The sequence below is a fragment of the Anser anser genome (genome assembly GCF_964211835.1).
Source record: "Anser anser genome assembly, chromosome: 3".
In the NCBI taxonomy this organism is placed as follows: Eukaryota; Metazoa; Chordata; class Aves; order Anseriformes; family Anatidae; genus Anser; species Anser anser.
Window position 1 is genome coordinate 78,310,639 of NC_139722.1, and position 22,698 is coordinate 78,333,336.

Below are 22,698 nucleotides of genomic sequence, written 5' to 3' on the forward strand. Positions count from 1 at the left end.
AAGACTAAGAAGGTCAGCAAAGCATTTTAAAAGCACCATGAGAGAATTCAGGAATCTTGTCATATATTCCCTCCTGCAAATTCTAACTGCAGCAATGTGGGTTTCAAATTAATTCAGTGTCAAAATTCCCACTGATTTTTAGAAGTGAAGGCACGTGTTCACTACGCCTTTTGCCATGTGGGTTTTCTCTAAACTCACTGAGGCTACTCAAAATAATCTCAGCTTGCATGACTGTTTATGTCTTAAACAAGAGAATGCCATACTAAAATAATTTGCATTTCATAGCTTTCCTGGTGGAATAAGTGAATGGACTTTGATGCAAGTCATGAAACAATTATTTGTGGGCTGATTTTGATCACTAAGCTCATTATAACATGTCTCCAAACTGAAAATGAGTAAGACTTTTAAAAGCCTGAATTAGTGATTTTCCAAAAAATAAAAATAGTGCGTTTATGTTCCTTCCAGTTTTTAGAAACAATAGCGCTTTACTCTTAAACTCCAGATGGCACTGTGGTGCTTAACATTACCCACTTGTGTGAGAGCTGATGGACTGCAAAAGCGCTCAAGTTCCTGAAAAACAAAAGCTTCCTTGTTTTAAGAGAAATCAGCTGCTAATAGTTTTCCAGTGCAGATGTGATATTATACTTTCAACCATGTGAAGACTGGGCTAACAAATGGCAGCTTGTATGCCAGAGATAGGACTTGTCATGTAAGAAAAGACTTGTCTACACTTGAATGAGGTCATGAGGGTAGTAGTAGCCTTTTCCTCACCAGCAAAACCTAGAACAACATGCACTATTACAGAATCAAGGGAGAACCTCTGCTGAGGCATGCCCCTTCCTGTTCACAGCATTTATCTATTTATCTCTGTATAATTGGTAATTCTGTTTGTAGGAGTGCATTGTCAAGGATGGGGTGCAAACCACTTGGATAATAAGGTTATCAGCAATTTTTCTAAGGAAAAACGATAGACTTCACTGTTCTGAAAACATCATTTGCCACTTCATGTTATCATTTAGACTATTACAAAAACATCTAAACCGAACAATATTTTTCCTTCCTGTTCACCCTTAGAAAATTTGAGTATGATGTTCATACATCAGTTAAGTCATTCACTCATACTGTTTTATAACACATTCATAACAGCTTAATCTTTCCCTACACGTTAACTTTTATTGAGACTATCCCCTTAGTTTTTATAATCTTCCCAACTCTTAATTTGGTAGAAGCCTGCCTGACAGCTACATTCTTTTAATTCTTCCTTCTTAGCTTATATTCCATTTCTTCAATGTGGTACAGAATAATTTCTAAATACCTGTTACTTGACCTTTGGACCCAGGTAGAGTTCACATTGCATAGTCACTAAACCTTTGCTCAACCCAAGTCTGAGTAACATCACGGATTGTTCTGTGGATTTAATCCGACAGAATTCTGACCTTTCCTCCACTTATTTCCTTCCTCTATAGGCTCCAATATCCCATTAGATTCTAAGCAAAACTCACAACTATTTACAGGGCTTCATTTGCTGGCTTTTATTTTTTTTAACCCAAATAAACCTTTGCACATAAGTTAATGAAACAATATGAGGATATGTAGAAAGGGCAGGCTATTTTTACTACATCTTCTAGCACAGAAGACTATTTTATTACAAAAAAAGTTTATGAAAGATGATATAAAAAAAAAAAGGAATAAATATGAGAGACATGACTATTTTAAACAGGCAGGCCTTTGAAACAGTCTACGTTCCCTCTGAAGCACCATATAGAATCCTTTCCCAAAGCTATCAAATGTGCACCCCACACACATATGCAGAGGAAATTCTCAAGTCCCCCTGGACTGACAGAATATTAGTGCATTTGTCATTTCAGTTCTGGTAAATTAGTAGTCATAAAACCACGTAATGCAGAATGCCCAGATCATGATGATGCTTCTTGAAGAATGAAAACATGTGCAACACCTACATTTGTTCCACAGCTGCGTAGTTTTAATCTTCTTCTCCTTCCTCCTAGTTGCATAAGAATAGTGGTGGCTCCTGATAACATTACAGAGCACAAAACTGAGATGTTATCACTATATGTGACACAACATTACGCACTTCCTTTGGAATGTATTCATGTCCATTCTGGGTCTTCTAAATAAAACTCTAAGTGTCCCAAAAATCTTTGTTTTTTATTCTAAGTAAACTTTAAGAAAACTGTTTCTTCCCAAATTTATATACATTGTATTTACATTTTTGCTGCTGAATAGGTAATATGTACATTACACGTCATATAAAATCTTTTCTTTTTATTACCTGCAATTAAATGTGCTCCACTCAGCCTTTTGACTGAAATCAGTGCCAGAGCAGATGAGACATTTCTTAAAAACAAAAAATCTTGTGTGTATACCCATGATGCATAAGATTAATAATAATAAAAAACTAACGTAACAGGAACAAACAAAAGCATTGTTTTTACATTATTAGAAAAAAATAAATAAATTGTGGGTGGGTGGGGAGGAGAAAGCAATTCCTGAAGAGGGACATACCAGACAGTAAGAAACTTTATCAGTTGCAGGTACTTCTAAGATGTACGGAGAGCTGGGTAAATGCCAGATGACAGCTACAATAACAATGGGAATTAGCTCAGCACACACCAGCATCTTCCTAGTGCCTATTCTTCTGCCACCCTCTCTGCTGCAGCAGAACTGCATTCCCTCTTACGCTCTTGGCAGAAGGAGAAAGAAGAAAATGAAAGCAGGCCAAATCAGCATCCCTCAAGGTTTTCTAAAAGATCTACTGCTCTTTCCCTTTGCACCATCTCAACCTGCAGCATCTGTTGCAATGACGCGTGCTGGGTATTGTAGGAGGAAGACAAACACTAATCTATGCACCTTGGGCAACATACTCTTCTTAAAAAACTTTTGGAGGAGGAGTATCTCCCCAAATGTAATTATGTAAAGCAGAGCATGTTCTAGATACCACGTTGACAATGCTGCTGCTCACCCAGTGAACAACTTGCACACCGACAGTCAGTCGTCTGGTCACTAATTGACACCAGCAGCAAGGTGGAGCCCTCATACTCCTTTACAACTACGTGCTTGCTGGAGTACTTGAAGTGTTGACTTGTGTTCCTAAAAGAGGCTGTACTGTTTTTTCACTGTCACATGCTCAGAAAGATGACAGATTTAACAAATCGTATGTGAGAGGTGTCAATCTCTGATCTATTAAAAAAGAATTAGCAATCATTTGCTTTTCTAACAGAGTAACTTAACGTTGTTGCAAGGGTTCTAAGGAGTCTGATGTCTTCTGTGGTTATAATCAAGATTTACTTTAAACCTGTTCCAATTGAAGATGTTGCAAAACGTTAATTTTGTTAATGCATTTTCCAAAACAGAGATAGGAGACTGCATGTGGGAAAAATGAAGTAGGGAAGTAGTACCTGAGACAGTACAGCCTTCTAGAACTGAAGCAGGAAAATTAAACACTGGATGAAATATCACGGAAACTGGTCTGCAGAAGAGTAAGTTTAGTGTCCTAACTACTGCCTCGAGAAAAACAGTTCTTGTGGGTCATCTAGCACTCTCCTTGCCTGTTAGGGAAAAAAATGCAGAACTTCTATAAATGTTTTTTTTATTAATACAGTCTAAACCTTGTTTCTTTTTCAACAAATAATACTCCATAAAAGAACATTGCTGAGCAGCCTCATACTTCACTTTTTATGAGATCACATAAAATTCAAAGCCATTTAAAACTATATGTCCTAGAGATTATTCTAGAACTAAATATTTTATTATTTTGGATTGTTATATAAGCACTCAAGAGCAACTTAGTTTATTCACTGCAGTTTCAATCTGTAATACTTGCCTTTTCTCTAAAAATCTGTTCGTATGTGTTCTCTTCTCTCTGAAAATCTGGTTTTGTGGAAATATCAATTTTGCCTTTTACATTTTTCCACTGACTTTTTTCCTTCCTTTTAAGGGAAGAATTCATCCCCATCTTCCTGCCAAAATGCAGTGATGGTTAGCACTGCTGAATTTTTTCAGTGTACCTTTTTTTCTATTACAGCCATAGCTATACAGCCAGCATTATAAAGCTATTAGGATAGCGACACATTCATATTTTTAATGCGAAAAACTAAGGCTGAAGTTTTATGGCTCATCAAATTAAACAGCACACCTTCTGAAGTTTCTCATTCAAACTCATCCTAAAAACAGTCTACTCACACCACTAATGAAAATTTTTGTTATCGATCATCTTCTTTATCACTATAAAAATAGTGTCTTCGGAGGCTGCTGGCAGAGATCATTCTCAGAAAACGATCACTATATTGTATTTCTTTAGGTCTGAGCTGATATTTCAAACATCCCATCCCATTTTATGGAACAAGCAAACCACACCATTTTCCAAAATTAATCCAAAGACGATGGCCAACCAAGAGAGCATTCGGTTCAAGTTCAATGTAACTGCAAAAGAAAACAAATGTATTGATTTCCAACTAAGAAGTCCACAGAAACCATGTGAGAATTCATATTAATTTGTACGTGTAAGAAATCACACTACTGTGTTAAAATCTGAATTCCAAAGCCATGCATAAAATTAACATGAAATTTTCATCTTCCAGACACACAAATAATTCTATTTTATGTTTCAATGATCCATGCTAAGGTGTCTCAAACTGTAACTGATGTATGCAATATAGCATATACAAAGAGATAGTGGATAAAAAAAAAAAACAAGAAAAAGCACCTCTTATCTAAGTGGTTTTTTTAATTCATTTTATATGAAAGTCTAAATATGACTGTTTTAGGCTAGAGCTATGTCAGTGACGTCTGATACTGATATAACAACAATAAAAGTGACTTATCTAACAGCTGTATTTTCACACACATTCTACACAAATCATATAGTAACAAAGCAAAAACGTACCTCTAATTGCCTGAGAGTTTGATGTCAAGACAAATACTTTTATAAACACAAGGCACAAAGGCGTGTAGTCATGTTCCCAAATAACAGCTGGAATTAGCAAAAGTTTTCCATAGCTAGACAACAGCAGTGCTTTGAGAAGTAAAATGAAGTCAGACTTGGTTTTTAGCATCTCAGGTCTCATCCACCACAAGGCAATAAAGATGCCAACCAAAAATGAAGTTTGTTCTAAGAGGAAATAAGAGGAGATGGAAAGAGATTATGAAGCACCAAAATCAAGTCCTTTTTGAAACATTTTAATGAAATACTTTGCGTCAAATGAAACTGAGACACTGCTATTTAAAAGATATATGTAAACATGAATGTCCTCCAGCTCCTATATTCATTGTAATAGTCATATATTACTATTACTTACCTAAACTAATTCTGTATCATTAAATTCAAAATAATCCTATCACAGATTTCTATATGTAGCATTGTCACACTTGTAATTTTTGATACCATACAGCACAGGCAGTTTAATATATGAAACTCTACTTTTCAACAAAAGGAGAGGGTTGTTTTTTTTTTGCTTGTTTGTTTTTTTCCCCCCAACTGTCTGTTAGCCTGTAAAACAAAGATCGTCAATACTTTTCATTTTTGAAAAGGTCACCAGCAATCAACCCTTTCCATGCAGCACAAGGAGAAACACTGAAGTGAAATTATCATTGAGCTATTAGACTTTTCTTGACACCTTGTCTCTGCGTAACACTGGAACTCATGCAGATGTCAAAGCAACTCTCACAACAACTGGCTGAGCTCTATACCAGTTTTCAAACTACGTAAATGGTTCAGACCACGATTCTGAATATTGCTACTTTTCAGTGATTTGATACCTAATGCTGATCATATTAGTCTGAATTGCAATCAGTGTTGAGATATGAATTTCATAGAATCATAATCATAGAATAGCTTGGGTTGGAAGGGACCTTAAAGATGAACTAGTTCCAACCCTCCTGCCAGTAAATTAGAGAACATGTGCATAATCATTTAACCATGCTGGGTCGGACATGACATCTATTCTAATGTGGTCTTTTTGCAATACAGGCTTGCTGAAAGACTCATAAAATTATTGAATGCTTAAAATGTACACTTGATAGTTAAATGAAATCATTTTTACCTAAAGAAGCAATACCAAACATTCTATAAAAATCCCATTCCTTGGCATATCTGATTAAGTCATCAGGATCTGTATTTTGGCTTGAATCCTGTAGTTGGAGCCACCTGAGATAAGCTTCACAGAGCAAACAAAATACGCAGAGCTTACCATGAATCTGGTAAATGAAAGAATAATAAAAGCATTACTGTTAAATCAGCATAAATTAAATTAGTGTTAAATTAGTATTTGATATACATTTCTATATCTCTAAACAAACAAGCTCTGTAGGTTTTTTCTGTTTGCTTAGAAATATAAGCAAATTACTTCTGTTGAGCCACTAGTTTAGCACATCATCATTTTAACATCAATTAACCTGATAGGCAAATTAGAGGGTGTAGAAAACTGTATTAACAGTTCTGCACAGAAGAAAGTACGTAACTAGTTTTTAAAGCCTGCTCTTTATTTATTTGGTTTTTGAATTGTGAAAACTGTTTCAGTAAGGAATATAAAAACAAAAATTGTGCTGTAGCTAATAGAGCTATACCGTCAAAAACTTCAGTGTAACGGCATCTACTCCATTCAGTGAACTGGTTTAAGTACCCTTGTTTTTATTTTTCCCTGTGGCAATCTGTATCTCCATTAAAATAAACTGGTAGTGTAGTTAGACCAAAAACATTTTTTTGGTTCAGACAAGGGTGAGGAACCAACCAATGGAGGAACATAACCCAACTAAACTTAGAGAATCCTCCGAAGTGATGCAAAAATTATGTCATGAGGGTCCATGCTTCGCATATTGCAACATTAAACACAGTCTATAAGCCAACGGGGAGGGGGTAAATTCTGATTTTATACAGATTTTTTAATAAAAATTTAATAAACCAATGCAATTTCTGTGAATGCCTTTTTTCTTTTTTAGTAGAGACTAGTTATGCTGATTGCATGTACATGCACAGGCTAAGCAAGTTTAAAAATTCAATTCAATTTTGACAGATGGTATTTCCACAAATGGAACATTCTTCCAGAAGCCTCATGGAAAGCATCATCACCAGTCTCCAAAAGCAATGAATTAATTACAAATCTTTAGTCAGATTTCTGTTTGAAAAATCAGGCCAGTATACCTATCTACATTGCTTAACACTGGACTAGTCAAGAGATATCAACATGAACACAACATATGCTTATGCTTGCATCGTTTGTTGTAAATCAGCTTCCCTTTCCTGGGAAATCAATCCTTAAAGGAAAAAAAAAAAAAAAAGGAAATCTGTCAGAACAACTACCTCTACACTCCAATAGTATGGGGCCAGCACAACTAAGTTGACTCTGTAACTGCATCAAGAACAAGGATGCTTCATGTGAAAACTATTATCTCTTGCTACAGTTCTGAGGACGTGTTTAATTACTCAGGAGGAAACTCATGAGAAAGTAGTAGCATAGGTTTAATTGGTATTAATTGGCTTAGTATTGGTAATATGCCACGTTGTACTACTATAGCTCATTTCAAAAACAATTGTTTCCATCAGAAATTTAAGTTGGAAATGAATTTCAAATTAAATTTTTCCCTTCCAATGAGTCCAATTAGGACTCTTTAATATGTAGGATGATAGCTGTTTTTACTGGTATTGCAGGGAAAGTAACTTTATCAGTAACAGCTAGAGTTTGAGACTTCATATATTCTATTCACAATATTAGACCCTTAATTTTTTTGAGAACAAAACTGGTTCAGCTTGCTGGTAGCTGTGAAAGGGAACAGTTCCTGAATTTTACAGCTATTCCAACCAACTTAACATATGTAAATATTATCTTTAACACAAAATAGTCATAAAGTGGGGGCATAGCAACTTACGTTTATCTTTGTATTGAAAAGAATGTGTCTGTATGCTTGTGCTTTACATAAAATTGCATTAATCAAGATGATAACAGGATCATACTCAATGTATTTGTCCACAGGTTTCTGGCAGGATTTCTGAAAAATCACAAAATAACAAGAATTAGGGAAAAAAAAAAGAGAAAGTTTATGAAATGTTCCTCTGAGCTTAGCACAACTGCATAAATGCAAAGTAGCTAGTCCATTCTTATTAGTCTTTCCTTAATGTAATCTTAATTTTCAAAAGGTTTTTAATCCATCCACAAAAATTGTACCTTCCCCCTTTGACACTACAGTTGATACAAAGATTTCCTTTATAAGCCAGAAAGATACATTACCTATTTTTGTAGGCTTCAGATTAACACAGATCATTAAACTATGAAGGATGTACTTAGTTATCATTTCCTTCTTTTTAAAGAGATGCCTGATCCTCCTATCCTACCTTATCCTTCCTTTCAATAATTTTTTTTCCTGTTGCATTGCTCTTCCATACCAGTACGTAGTCCAGATGCTTCAATTCATTTTCCGTTACTGAACAAATACCAATATGTTTGGAATACTTAAAATGTAGTTTTCATAGAACCATAGAATGGTTTGGGTTGGAAGGGGCCTTAAAGACCACCTGGTTACAACCCCCTGCCATGGGCAGGGACACCTCCCACCAGACCAGGTTGCTCCAAGACCTCCCCCTTGAGCACTTCCAGGGATGGGGCATCCACAGCTTCTCTGAGCAGCCTGTGCCAGGGCCTCACCACCCTCTGAGTGAAGAATTTCTTCCTTATGTCTAATCCAAATCTACCTTCTTTTAGTTTAAAGCCGTTACCCCGTATCCTGTCACTACATGCCCTTGTAAAGAGTCCCTCCCCAGCCTTCCTGTAGCCCACCTTTAGGTATTGGAAGGCTGCTATAAGGTCTCCCCGCAGCCTTCTCCTCTCCAGGCTGAACAACCCCACACAGATACAGCTCCCACACAGATACAGCTAAAGAGTCAGAAGCTGCTAATGCAGGGTGGTAAGACATTAAGACAATTATTTCTCCAATGCATCTGATCCTCCTTTTGACACCGTTCCCCACAACATTCTCCTCAAGAAACTGGCTGCTCGGGGCTTGGACTGGCGTACGCTTCGCTGGGTTAGAAACTGGCTGGATGGCCAGGCCCAGAGAGTTGTGGTGAATGGAGTCAAATCTGGTTGGAGGCCGGTCACTAGTGGCGTCCCCCAGGGCTCGGTACTGGGGCCAGTCCTCTTTAATATCTTTATCGATGATCTGGATGAGGGCATCCAGTGCACCCTCAGTAAGTTTGCAGATGACACCAAGCTAAGTGCGTGTGTCGATCTGCTCGAGGGCAGGAAGGCTCTGCAGGAGGATCTGGATAGGCTGGAGCGATGGGCTGAGGTCAACTGTATGAAGTTCAACAAGGCCAAGTGCTGGGTCCTGCACCTGGGGCGCAACAACCCCAAGCAGCGCTACAGGCTGGGAGATGAGTGGCTGGAAAGCTGCCTGGCCGAGAAGGACCTGGGAGTATTGGTGGATAGTCGGCTGAATATGAGCCAGCAGTGTGCCCAGGTGGCCAAGAAGGCCAACAGCATCCTGGCCTGTATAAGAAGCAGTGTGGCCAGCAGGTCTAGGGAAGTGATTGTGCCCCTGTACTCGGCTCTGGTGAGGCCGCACCTCGAGTACTGTGTTCAGTTTTGGGCCCCTCGCTACAGGAAGGACATGGACGTGCTCGAGCGAGTCCAGAGAAGGGCGACCAAGCTGGTGAGGGGTCTGGAGAACAAGTCTTACGAGGAGCAGCTGAGGGAGCTGGGCTTGTTCAGCCTGGAGAAGAGGAGGCTCAGGGGCGACCTTATCACTCTCTACAGTTACCTTAAAGGAGGCTGTAAAGAGGTGGGGGTTGGTCTGTTCTCCCACATGCCTGGTGACAGGACGAGGGGGAATGGGCAAAAGTTGCGACAGGGGAGTTTTAGGTTGGATGTTAGGAAGAACTTCTTTACCGAAAGGGTTATTAAGCATTGGAACGGGCTGCCCAGGGAGGTGGTGGAGTCACCATCCCTGGAGGTCTTTAAAAGACGTTTAGATGTAGAGCTTAGCGATATGGTTTAGTGGAGTATTTAGTGTTAGGTCAGAGGTTGGACTCGATGATCTTGAGGTCTCTTCCAACCTAGAAATCTGTGAAATCTGTGAGAAATCTGTGAAATCTGCTGGTTCCTGCTGGGTTCACTGGGATTAGATTGTCATCAGCCCCTTCGGACTTACCGACTCACATGGGTGGGTGCTTACTCCTTGACTTGAGTCAAATGGGAAGAGCTGACAAGAGGCTCCTGTTTTAAGTTAACAGAATTGCTATGGAACAGTCCTACAAGAGGCTCAACCAGCAGACCTGAGGGGGAAATAACTTGTAGGAACGAGCAGAAGAACAGCAGCAACTGAGGCCGCACCTCAGGACATGAGTGCTGTGCTCAGCGTTGGGCCCCTCACTACAAGAAGGACATGGAGGCCCTGGAGCTTGTCCAGAGAAGGGCTAAGAAGCGGGTGAAGGGCCTGGGACACAAGTCCTGTGAGGAGCGGCTGAGGGAACTGGGGTTGTTTAGTCTGGAGAAGAGAAGGCTCAGGGGAGCCCTTATTGCTCTCTACGACTACCTGAAAGGAAGGTGTGAGGAGCTAGGGTTCAGCCTCTTCTCACAGATAACTAGTGCATAGGACTAGAGGGAATGGCCTCAAGTTGCGCCAGGGGAGGTTCAGGCTGGAAATGAGGAGACATTTCTTCTCAGAAAGAGCAGTCAGGCATTGGAACGGGTTGCCTAGGGAGGTGGTGGCGTCACCATCCCTCTGGGGGCTTTTAAGGAAAGGCTGGACATGGTGCTTAGGGACGTGATTTAGTGGGTGATATTGGTCATGTGGGAGTGGTTGGAGCAGATCATCTTGGAGGTGTTTTCCAACCTTAATGATTCCATGATTTTATCCAACCAACAGCCATTTTGGGGCTTTCCTCTTGATGGGGGCTTCCACTTTGCCCCCAAGAGGGGTTTTGAGGAGAACCATGCCACGGCTGCCTAGCTTGGATGTGGCTCTGGCCACGGCTCCTTCTCACTGAGAAATCCAGGGCACAGTCCCAAACAAACATGGCGGGGGCTCAGGCCCACCGCCCTGCTGGTCAGGCAGTCCCCCCGTGTGGACTGCAGCGGCAGCAGCAGGCTTCGAAGACCGCCTGCCCGCGTCCTCCCCAGCCTCGCCGCGGCCTTTGTTGCCTGCCGGTCTCCCGGCGACAGGCCCTGTGAGCTCACACAGGGCCGGGCATAAGAGCAGGCTGCGGCTGGGCACCGCTGCTAGTGCTGGTGGTCACTGCTGCGAGAGCTGTTGGTCACTGCCGCTAGTGCTGGTGGTCACTGCTGCGAGAGCTGTTGGTCACTGCCGCTAGTGCTGGTGGTCACTGCCGGAGCTCTGCTCAGCGTGACAGCCGTCTCCAGTGTTCTTTTGTGTTCATCAGGAGAGAGCAGGATGAAGTTCGACCTGGCTCTCCTCCTGGCCATGGCTCTGGCCGTGGCTGTGTTCCGTGCCTGTGGCCTTGGCCTCTGCGGCCACCGCCGCTGGGAAAGGGTCAGGGTCAGCAGGAGCCTTGGCATCAAGCACCAGGTCTCCAACTGGCCCTGCAGCCTCGGCCTTTCCAGCTGCCCCAGCCGGATCCGGCTCAGGCTGAACACCATGGTCCCTTCAGAGGGCCCACAGCAACGTCCCGTCGGCACCGAGCGCCAGCCCTCCGAGCTGCCCTACCCCCTGGGCCACTACTGGGAATACCTTGCCCAGGGCAGGAGCGTCTGGCTGCTGTGCAATAACCGGGACGCCATCTGCCTCCTCGGCGTGGGGCTGCTTGCCCTCAGCCTCTGGAGAAGTGCGAAGAGATACAGCAGACAGGTGAGTGGTGGAGACACAGTGTGCAGGAAAGGGCCAACCTGTGGCGAGCGGACCACAAGGACCTTGGCCACGAAGGCTTCCCAGGAAAGAACAAAACCCAGCAGGCATAAAGAAGCCTTAGCAGGCCCCGAGAGGCCCTCTGCCTCTTCCCCAGCCGCACGGCTGACAGCCGCTGGGAGCCCCAAGCATGGGCCAGGGCCTGCCGGTGCTGTTGTGAGGCCCCGTGACTGCCCGGAGCAGTGCTATGAGGCTGGACGCTCCAGAGGAAGCCGAGCCCAGCAGGACAATTCTCCACCCCGCGAGCCCTCAGCCATGCCCTTCACTGTGCTGCTTCTCTTTTTGCTTCCAGGGAACGGTCCGGTGGGCCTCAGCTTCCGTGGGGACAGACCACCGGGGAAAGGACGCTCTGGGTGATTGTGCCTCGCTCTGCCGGATGGAGGCCAATGCTGCTGTCGTGGTGAGGTGCCTGAAGCACCTCTACCAGCTCCGCCTGCAAGAGCTTGGGCTCCCACTGCCCAGGAAGAAGGCACAAAACAAGCACAAGAGAAGAACGGTCCCCTTGCATACCCTCCGCAAATTCATCTAGAGCGTGCATGCTGTGTATCGGTGACAGGAAAGGCAGTGCGGCGAGTGAGTGCTGCTGTCCATGGGTTTGGGGAGGCTGATGCTCCAGGAGAAGGGGGGAGAGGAGCTAGGAACCCACGGCTGTGGGTTGCCCCGCAGGAGCCCACGACCCAGGAGAAGGGGCCCATGTCCCTGTGAGGTGGCAGTGGCCAGGGAATGCCCATGACCTGTTGGGTTAGCCCTTGGACTTAGGACCTCCAAGGCCCGTGCGAGGGTAGGCATCGCACCGGGAAAAGGGGCAGGTGGAAGGAAGTGCCTGGCTAATAATTCTGGCACAGCATTTTCACCCATCTGACAGTCAATTCTCTTCAGATTGACAGCGAGCCGGTGAGGCAGGACACACCTCAGCCCTCCGAAGGCTCCCGCGGTGAAGGCACCTCCCCTGACAACTGGATGCCAACATCGCCCTGAACACCGCCTCCCTGCACGGGCACCACCGACAATGCCAGCTGTCCCCTGGTGGGCTGCCCGTGCCCTGCCAGCGCAACAGCCAGCGGGGACTCGGCATTCATCTCATGAGGACCTCTGAGAAGTTCCCTTTTCCATCCTCCCAGAGGCACCGCTGGGACTGCTGGCATCCCAAAGGACATGGCTCTGCTTTGTTGCTCCACAGAGGACAGCAGGAGCATGCGTGTGCAGCAGAGCTGGCTGGGGGACTCCTGAACATTTCTGTTGGTAGCAGACCACATCTCCCAGCTGAATAAAGATCATCCATACAGGAACTTGTGTCCTTTTGGTACCAAGGGGCTTGGGGCAGCAGCCACACGGGAAGCAGTGGGGCAGGTGAGGGCTGCTGCTTGTGGGTTTTAGAGAACTAAATTCTAAAATTTCTAAATCCTAAAATTTGTCACTAAAAATAAATAAATGTCTAAAAAAAATAAATGTCACTAAATTCTAAAAATTCACTAGCAAATTGACTCAAAAGACCAATTTCCATATCAAGAAAAGCATCTGATCAAATGTTTGATAAATCAAATAGACTGTCTGAGGAATATTGCTACCACTAATCAGTGCTTCTAGGTCCAGCTCAAGAAAAAAACACAACAAACTTACTTGGATCAGAAAAGAAAATACTATGTATAACAACAGCGCAGAAGGTAGACGGAATGAACTCAAAAATTGACTCAATTAACCAACCGTTGGATGGGTCTAACATTAAAGTCAGAGAGATGGAAGAAAGGATGTAATTACCAGAAGACCAGTTACAGCATTTAATAAAAGAGAAAAATCTACCACAGAAGAAATCACAATTATAATTAAAGGCAATGTCTTGCTTCATTTCCTTCTACGGGAAAATCATGAACACACTCGTATAGGCAGCAATTTACTGATGTCAAATCTCTGGGTTGACATAGCACAGGATTTTTTTTTTTTTAATAAGTTTATTCACACAAGCACTGGCCAAGCACAAACAAAAGATTTTTCTTCAACACAGCGTGTGTTGTAAAGGCTAAGGATGAAGGCTATCCCCCATGCCCACAAATTCATTATACTCTCAAATTTTCCTAGAACTGAACGTTTTTAGACCAGGGCCCAAAACCTTTCTGGAAGGAGTAAAGAACCATCTTTTCAAATTAAGGGGGTCCCATCCAAACACCTGCAGCTAAGAGCTACTGAAAAGTCTTCCCTGACGGCTGAGAAGCATTTTAGATAATTAAAATATGTCAGACCAACCCTCCAGGCAAAACAAAACATCTAGAAATTCTACCACAGACATCCAGGGAAACTGCCATGAATACGCAAGTAGCAGCATTAGCCATGAGTTTTCTGCTCTTGAGCTTCTGGCTGCCACAACCAAATAAATCTTCTGCAGCTACAAGAATGATGCTTAATTCAGTATTTCAGCATACCACCACCGAACATTTAAGAATCCTATTTCCCTCGTGTTACTTAACGGCAAAAAGAAAATCTGCCATATCACAAAAACCAGTCAGTTTCAAGGACATTTCACGCAAAGACAGGAACATACATTAATGTCTGCCTGTCTTCTCGAGTTAGACCAGCATCCTATTCTTAATATACTCTATTTCTGTTTGAGTATTAACCATATAAAGGAAAAGTCCTTTGCTTATCCAGCCATTGACCTAGCCAGAGTGAGTCTTTGGGAGATTCAGGGACTTGTGAGATCTTCAAAGCATCACACTGAAGAAGACTTGCATGTGTGCTGACAGACTTATGTGTGCAGACAAAATGAAGACAACATTTCTTATATCACGAGGACATTACAGAATAAAAAAAACCCTCCAGAATGAAATTTTCTCCACGCCTGACTTTGCTTTTTTTTTTTTTCTTTTCCCGCTGTAATACTAAAACATCTGCCACTAACCTTAAACACCTAGCAAGCAAACTTGTGACTAGAGCCTGACTTCAGCAAAATCCATGCAAGCAAAGGTTAATGCAGTTCAAGTGCATGTATGTTTATCCTGACAGCTTTAGCTAGTTAAAATGATGTAACTTTATGAACATCGATAATCCCTAGCTCTTTCGCGGGGATTGCAGAATTGCTTGCATGCCTCCTTCTAAGATTTCAGCCAGGCTGTTCAGAGTGAACTAAAGTACTGGTGCTCACGTCTAATTCCCATTGTATAGCTGTAGACAACAGCCCATTCAGCATAACCAGTAAAGTACATCTTTAATGAAACTGAGCTTTTTCAGGTTTCTTTGGGTTTTCTCAAAGAAACGCATCATTTATCACAACCAGATCTAAACTGACTGAAAGGAGTATCTGGATTTCTGCATGTTTTTAAACAGTTTCTAATTTCTTCCTTAAATATGCAATTGACATCATAAACAAGACATAACTGGTATCTTTCCTTGAAAAAATAGATGACTTGGATTACAAGCTACTTTCAGGTTACGCTGCAGAAGAGACAGCTCAAATGTGACACCATTAATTACACTGACAGATTTTCTTCTAAATTGCTACAGTTCAGTTTATAAGAATGCTTGATACTAACACACCCAAGTCCAATAAATACTTCAATCCTCTAAAAAATGGCATTTTGAATGTATTTCAGTATTCCAATGAATGAAAATGAACATTAATTAATGAATTATTGATAGTATTTGAGTATGCTCATCTGTTGCTTCAAAAAACAAAATTTCCACTCTGATGATTTAAAAATGTGCCCAGTTATCATAAAGTATTTTATTTTAAAAAAGACATCTTTAAGATTGCCTCTTCAAACACCAGTACAACCATGTTCTTCATAGTTCAGCATACAAGATGCTTTCTGATCAAAATGAGAAAAAAGATCAGAAAAGTAATATATATTTTAACAGCACAGTTTTATTAAATAAGAACAAAGTAGTAAAATGCTAATTCTTACTGCATTTTTACCAGCCTTTTATAAAATTCTGTTCAAAAGGCGTACCTATTCTTTATTCATCAGAGATACTCAGCTGTGAACACAGTCCACAGATTTATGCAAAATAAACGATGGCGTATAAATATTTGGGGAAGTACCTACTGTCACTGAAGGGCTAAGTTCCTAAAATATATGAACATATGCTTTTGAGTGCTCTCTTCAACATTAAAATATACTGGATTTTTAAGTAGAAGTATTTTAGAATGGGGCTGGGAGAAGGGAAAAGCATTCTTCTTGAAAAGAAGTCTAGAGCATACCATAGAAAATAAACACATATATTGAATAACCAGGCTCCATCCTGAATTAAAAATAACACGAACGCTACACCACAGCAGGAATATATTTGTAAATCTGTGGATATTAGAAACACCAGTGCAACAGTTTCATTTTAGTATTCTTTTTTCCAGTGTTTGGAGTTTGGCAAAATTAAGCTACGATTTTTTGCTGGTCTACCCGTATAGCAAATCTTAGCATTTATACGGGTTCAACATGAACACAAGTTCAGTTACATCGGTTCATAGGGCAAAATAACATGTGCCCATTATTTTGAGAGATTACCCTTAACCCCAGTGGCACCCTTAAACAATAAAACTTAATCAGCCGTGCTGCTTTCAGGAATGGGTTCTTTATGAGGGATGCAGCTGTCATAATATGCTGAAAAATAAAACAGTCCACTTTGAAATGCACTCCATTTCAGAAAACTAAAATTAAATATGTTTTAAAAATATTTTTTCCTACATGAAGCATTTTGCAGCAGTGAGGTGCTCTGCAGATTGAGTTATGTAAATACAATACTTTATTTTCCAGGATGATCTTTTTACTCTTGGGAGATTTTCCACCTTACCACATAAATGCTTTGCATTCAGAGCATTTATAGTCTTTCTGCCTTGCTGCAATAAAAGAGCTTTTCAATTATTTTTTAATTGCAGAAAAGCTAAATGAAGTGTGCCCTGCTCAGGCAATTTGGCTTTCTTATTACAAAACACAAGGGGGATCCTGGCTGAACGCTATGCATTGCAATGGATAATTTATTTTCCTTTGTTAGGGTCTGAAACTATTAACAATTTTGAAACTCTTTTTAAACAAAAAAGTGATTCAAAATCAAGTACAAAAAAAGAGCTTCTCCTTCTGTTTTTGAATCGAGTTTACTAATTCCCTTTTATATTCTTTCCACTTCAACTGCAGAACTTACCTGAGGTTAGCCCAATCTGCTTTTTTTTTTTTCCTCCTATATCATTAATTCCATAATGGCGGTATTATCAGAACGGTATTTTTTGTTACTGCTGTTACCAGTTGGTTCAGAACATATTAAGTGAAGATTCTGCTATGTTACTTACACATCGTGTCAGTGTTAAGGATTTGAGTGTTAAAAATCATTTCTATAACAAACCACCTACACTTACTTTGACCATCACTTCTGGGTCAAAATAGGGAAAACGTCAGCATGTGACGAGTGATACAGCAGCCACCAGACCTTACCTTCACTGGAGCCAATTCTCACACATCCACCCCTTCTGCCCCCTAATTATCACCCTGAATCAAAACAAACAAACAAAAAACCAAAACCACTGAATAGGTGTAAACTGAGGAGGTAAATTTCCTTAAAAATTACTATCCATTTATAAGTACCTGTATGTTCTTTTTAAGGAGCAACAGTCCGCCTATTCTTTGTAATGACATTTCCACAGCAAAATACATGCAAGATGAGAAAAAGGTCCTTTCACTAAATGCAAATCTCAAGTAAGAAAGAACGCAGTCTCAGAGGTCTGGGGTTGGCTTCTGCTGAAACTGGTCCCGATTAAACAAATTAGATTGAAAAAAAAAAAGATTGAACTTGGAAAAATTTGTAGCAGTTAGCCACCCTGCAGAACTTCTAACAAAAGACATGACTTTTCCATCCCGAATTTCATGGTACTGAGTGGAATTTTATGTTTGATAAAGGAAGAACGTTTCCTTAACTTTTTCAGTGGCCTTTGCAAACTTATTTCCAGAGTACATATTAACACCTGCGAGGTCTGCTTGTCTGCATCAGAATGACAATACAGAGCTCTAAGAAACTTATTTTTTGTAAGAGCAATATAAAATATTACTGGAACTAAACTGAAGCAGCGCCGTGAATATTAGATTGAATTTCCAACATTGCACTCTAATATTGTGGGCTGGAAACAGATGAGCCCTAGTGAAAGCGTTTAGTATTTGCCTCTGGAAAAAATTCCATTCTTCTCTCGAGCACATTAAACAATGGACTACAAAATAGTGGTATTTTGCTTGGACATACAAATTAAAATCTTCTACCTGAATGAATATTAGTCTCAGATCATGTTAAACACATCCTAAAAATAAATGTAAAGCTAGATGGAAGATCCTGTTGGGAGAACTCAACTTCAACCTCAAGATGATGTTCCAAATAGTGCTGCATGACAGGACCATCCCGAGAATGGCAAAGACCTTCTAGGTGCTGATTTATTAGCTCATCAAGGAGCACTTTAAACTAGGATTGAGGCAAGTTTGTAGGGTCAATATAGAATAGTGATGTTCATGGCAATGTTCTGCATTTTCCTTATTTTCTGGAGATATACTAAGTAGAGGAACCTTCAATTTCATATTAAATTAATATGAAACAAATGGTTTGTAGTTTCCTTAAAGTGTCACTATTTTCAAGGACTACTTGAAAATTGTAATGAGATACAAGTATCCCACTGCTGTTTAACAAAAAAATTATTTGGATAATGTCCATTGTTTTCACTTTGAGTATGATTATGCAGTCTTTCCAGGTAGGTATTCTTCATTTTTTTTCTTCTTTATGCTACAAAGGAATACAGTCTGACTCCATGCTCTGATTTCACAAAGGGTGTTCTCAGGTCAAGTGAAGAAACCTACTAGTCCCACCTTAGTCCTCCAAATTTTCCCAGTTACCTTCAGATTTTCATAACAACTCCCTCTGTAATTTAGGGTCTACATTCCAAGCTGTATATACATCTGATCTAAATGATGTTTCACTCTGATAAGTAGGACCTTTGCATTTTTTAAGTGCAGAAAACTCTACTATTACTATTTTCAGGTTAACGACAAACTCACTATAACACTGCCCTTGAATTTCATGAAGGTTATCAAGCGACATTCTGTGTTTGGCTAGTTTTTGTTGTCGACAGCACGATGCTGAGTGTTACTGTGGTGACAAGAACATTCTCCCAGATTAAAAGGAAAAAAAATGCAACAAGAATTGCCCTGTTAGAAACCATGAGATCTTGATAGCTGAAGATGACAACAGTGCTTTCCCGCAATACATATATAAAGCTGAATTTAGATCAGCTCACTTGAAGGAGCCTTTTGATCTTAACAATTTTCTAACATTCTGATCTCCACTTGATAAATTGTGAGCTGACGTGCTTCTTATCGCCTGTTCCTCACATGGCCTGCTCCTACTCTCAGCCCATCCTGGGTGGCCAGAAATGGAGAGAAAGGGTTAGAGATTATGTGAGACCACCATGTAAGGGTCCCTAGGACTAAGACAAATTGAACCATGACAACCCACAACATAGGTGCAGGAAACAGAATGACAGAAATAAGAATGGTAGACATCTGGACCTGTATGGAGAAAGGTAGACTCAATTCCAGTTCATTACGACAGCGTAGTTCATTTTTATTTTACTCTGTTCTTTACGCTTTCAAAAACAGTTTTGCATTTGTGACGAACACGGCAACTAAGACTTTTGACTCTGGTCTTAATGGGATGTCAGAGCTCCAAGAGAAGAGGGGTTTCTGTCATCAAATGGTTAAATGCTAAGAGGAACGAGTGCCATCTACTGGATCCCAGTTTCCCTTAGAGATTATCACAGCCAAATAGTAACTGTAATTGATAACATGGTCTCACAAGATGTACTAAGTCTTGTGGGATATGGCTGCAGGCATAAACATTACACTTGTCTCTTCGCATCCAACTTGTCCTTGATTTCAAAGACGAGTTTGAAGCTCCACAGTAAACTGAACAATTGATATATAATATTAATGCTAAAAAGCGACTAAAAATCTGTCTTTCCCTGCAGTGTGCAAGCCTACAGCCAGCAGCAGCCAATTTCTATTACCTATTTTGTCTTCCACACGACAAAAACTGTTGCTCTCTCCAGTTTTTGAAAAACCTGTAGAGATTTTTGTGTATGTTTTTTGTTATTTTATGCTCTACAGTAACAACCCATTTTAACATTTTAATCTTTTGCTATCTCCCCAGATATAAATCAGCCACAGATCTCTACAAACTGACTGCTTCCAACCTCTATTTCTGATTTAAGAAATGAACTACTCCAAATTTTACAGTTGTACAGCAATTTCGCCACAGGTTTCACACAAACGTGGTCACCACCTCACGGTTAGCCAACTAACCCAAATTCCAACCAAAACAAAACAAAACAAAAAAAACCACAACGAAACACCCCCCAAAAACCCAAACCACCTCAGAACTAAACACTGGAGGGGAGTCTACCTAAATGACATAAAACCTTGACAACAGTAACTCGGAAACAGCTGAAAGCACTGGTTAAAACATTAAGAGTTTATTTATGTTTTTCCCTGTGCAACCTCCGAGAAAACAGAAAGAGATAAAGTTGTGATAACGCCGGTGAGAGCCCGCAGCCCCCCCCCCAGGTCCCCTCAGGCCCGTGGGACTCACGCAGATGGCGATGCGGAGCACCCCGCGCTGGTAGTCCCGGTACAGCTCCTCGGCGCCGCCGCTGCACTCCACGCAGCGGTACGCGCCCGGCTCCTCCATGGCGCCCGCCACCGCCTCCCTTCCGCCTTCGGAGGCGCGGTGGGGACCGGCCCGCCTCGCGTTGCATGCCGGGAGTTGTAGTTCTCCGTAGCCGCTCTCCGGTGAGGCCAGGGCGGGGCTGGACTCCATATCCCAGGAGGCACGGCGGCGGCGCCCTCCTGCCCGCCCGTCCCTTGGCGTCCCCCCCCCTGCGAACATGGCACCTGCCGGCGGCGGCGGGCGCGGGGCCGCCCGGGGGCTGCGGGCGGCGCTGGCGGTGGCGGCGGCGCTGGTGCGGGCCGCGCTGTCGCTGAGCGAGCGGTACCCGGCCGTGTCCCTGCTCAAGCAGGAGCTGCACCGGCAGCGCCAGGGCCCGGCGGCGGAGTGGGCAGAGCAGTACGCGGCCGAGTGCGGTGAGACGGGGCCGGCGATGGGGCTGGGACCGGCACCGGCACCGGGGTGGGGATGGGATGGGTTGGGAGGGAGCCCCGGGGGCGTCAGGGTCCTGTCAGCCCTCCCCGGGGTCCCCCTGAGCCACACGCGGCCAGGGGAATCGGGGATTTCTCAAAACGCCTCGCTGCGGGATCCTGGGTTTGTGTTTTCCCCCTCTAGGTGCGTGCTTTTCTCCTCAGAGCCTGAAGCTCTTGGGGGTTCCAAGGAGGGGTTTTACTCCAGCTGCTTCTCTTTGGGGTGGGTGTAGGGCTGAGCCCTCCCTGAGTGCCACATCTGGTTGTGAAAGCTCTCCCCGCCGACCTCTGCTCCGAGTCGTTCGGGCTCAGCGCAGACCCGAAAAGACTTTCACCCGGCGCTGAGATAAAATAAAACCTGCGTGACGTGCGGGTTAATAAATGGCAAGGCCTGGGGTTGCGTTTCTCCCCGGACTGAGACGTGAATGGTAGGCTCAGGACGCTGCTTCAGCGGCGAGTTTGGGAGGTTGGATTGAGAAGCGATGGTGGGTGCGCTTGTAAAGAGATTCCGTGTAACTGGGATCGACAGGAGGTACTCTGCGGCGTGTACCTCTGCTTTTGGCGTTCACTGGCAATAAGATAGCCTTTAATTTAAAAAATATATATATACTTACTCTACTTGCCCTAAAACAGCTGTACAGCAGTCCACTCCTTGCTATTTAAATCTTGTGGCTAAATAAATTGCCAGCTGAAAAATTCCCTGAAGCTCTCAGTTCCTAGGTCAGCTTTCTCAGGAGCTGTGAATCTTGTTGTCTCAAGGCATTTCTCTTGCTGCCTACTGTGAGGTCCAGGGTAGTTTCTCTGCTGATCCTACTGAAAGCTGCTAATAAAGCAGCATGGTTCAAGTATGCCTGTATCCAACCTGTAGAGAAAGGCAACTCTGTTCTTCCTGTATGTATGGCATCTTCGTTGCCCTGAGAATTGCAAAGGTCAAAGGGCACTTTTCCCCCTTTACCTTGCACCAGGTAGGCTGTTATTATGCCCTGCCACCTTCTTCAAAAACTCTTTCATTAAATGTTCACTGCTATACAGAAAATGATTCTGGAGTTAGTAGGCTGTGCCTGCATCTCTTTATTTTGACATGTGAAGCCAGATTTGCTCAGCGAGCCTACGCTGACGTCCCCTAACTGTCACTGACTTAAGAGCACCAACACAGAACAAGTAACATACTGATGATGCTGCCCACGGCACGGGAGAGAAACGTTTCGGCCAACATAAAGAACAGGGCGGTGCTGAAACCTCTCACCAGCAATGGTTTTTCTGGGAGCTGTGGGTGTCGAGCCACGGTTCTTATAGGACTTTGCGACTTCAGACTTTTACCTTCTGCTTTTCACTAGCCCTGCTTCTGTTGTAAAACTTCTCCCACCCAGTTATCATTTATGGCTCAACTTAGTTCCAAGTTTCTGTTTACAGTGAATGATTTTAGGTGCTCTTTGACTTCCTTATAAGAAGGCTGTTTCATTTTGTTTTTCCCCTGCGCTTGTGAGAAATGGGGAGTTAGCTAACTGCAGACCTTATGTAATCAAACTACAAGAATAGCACTGCCTGTAAAACTTAATGAGAATGCACATACACCCTCCTTCAGCCTTTCAAATTCAGCATCAAACTTATTTCCACTCTTGTTTGTAAATATCTGATATTTGTGTTATGGAATCAAGGAGGTAATACTGTGTTTGCT

General features: G+C 42.4%; 3 protein-coding genes across 4 annotated transcripts in view; 2 read left to right on the top strand and 1 right to left on the bottom strand.

Annotated features, from left to right (window-relative positions):
• Positions 1-1,520: 1,520 nt before the first annotated feature.
• On the bottom strand, positions 1,521-20,772 carry ARV1 (ARV1 homolog, fatty acid homeostasis modulator; the record flags this gene model as incomplete). Its single annotated transcript, XM_083831066.1, has 5 exons — positions 1,521-4,443; positions 4,907-5,131; positions 6,063-6,216; positions 7,885-8,004; positions 20,476-20,772. 5 exons carry the CDS (start codon positions 20,770-20,772, stop codon positions 4,337-4,339), a joined length of 903 nt encoding a protein of 300 aa, XP_083687192.1. The 3' UTR covers positions 1,521-4,336.
• LOC310897421 (uncharacterized protein) lies at positions 8,012-14,561 on the top strand. The gene is made up of 3 exons (XM_083831068.1): positions 8,012-11,817; positions 12,167-12,447; positions 12,754-14,561. Exons 1-2 carry the CDS (start codon positions 11,404-11,406, stop codon positions 12,401-12,403), a joined length of 651 nt encoding a protein of 216 aa, XP_083687194.1. The 5' UTR covers positions 8,012-11,403; the 3' UTR covers positions 12,404-12,447; positions 12,754-14,561.
• The window catches only part of TTC13 (tetratricopeptide repeat domain 13), a gene marked incomplete at its 5' end in the record, with an annotated part of 39,794 nt that continues 37,866 nt past the window's right edge, over positions 20,771-22,698 (top strand). For both annotated transcript variants that reach the window (XM_083831029.1, XM_083831030.1), the window contains one exon: positions 20,771-20,966. In XM_083831029.1, coding sequence (XP_083687155.1) covers positions 20,771-20,966 — 196 coding nt within the window. The remainder of the gene's footprint in view (positions 20,967-22,698) is intronic.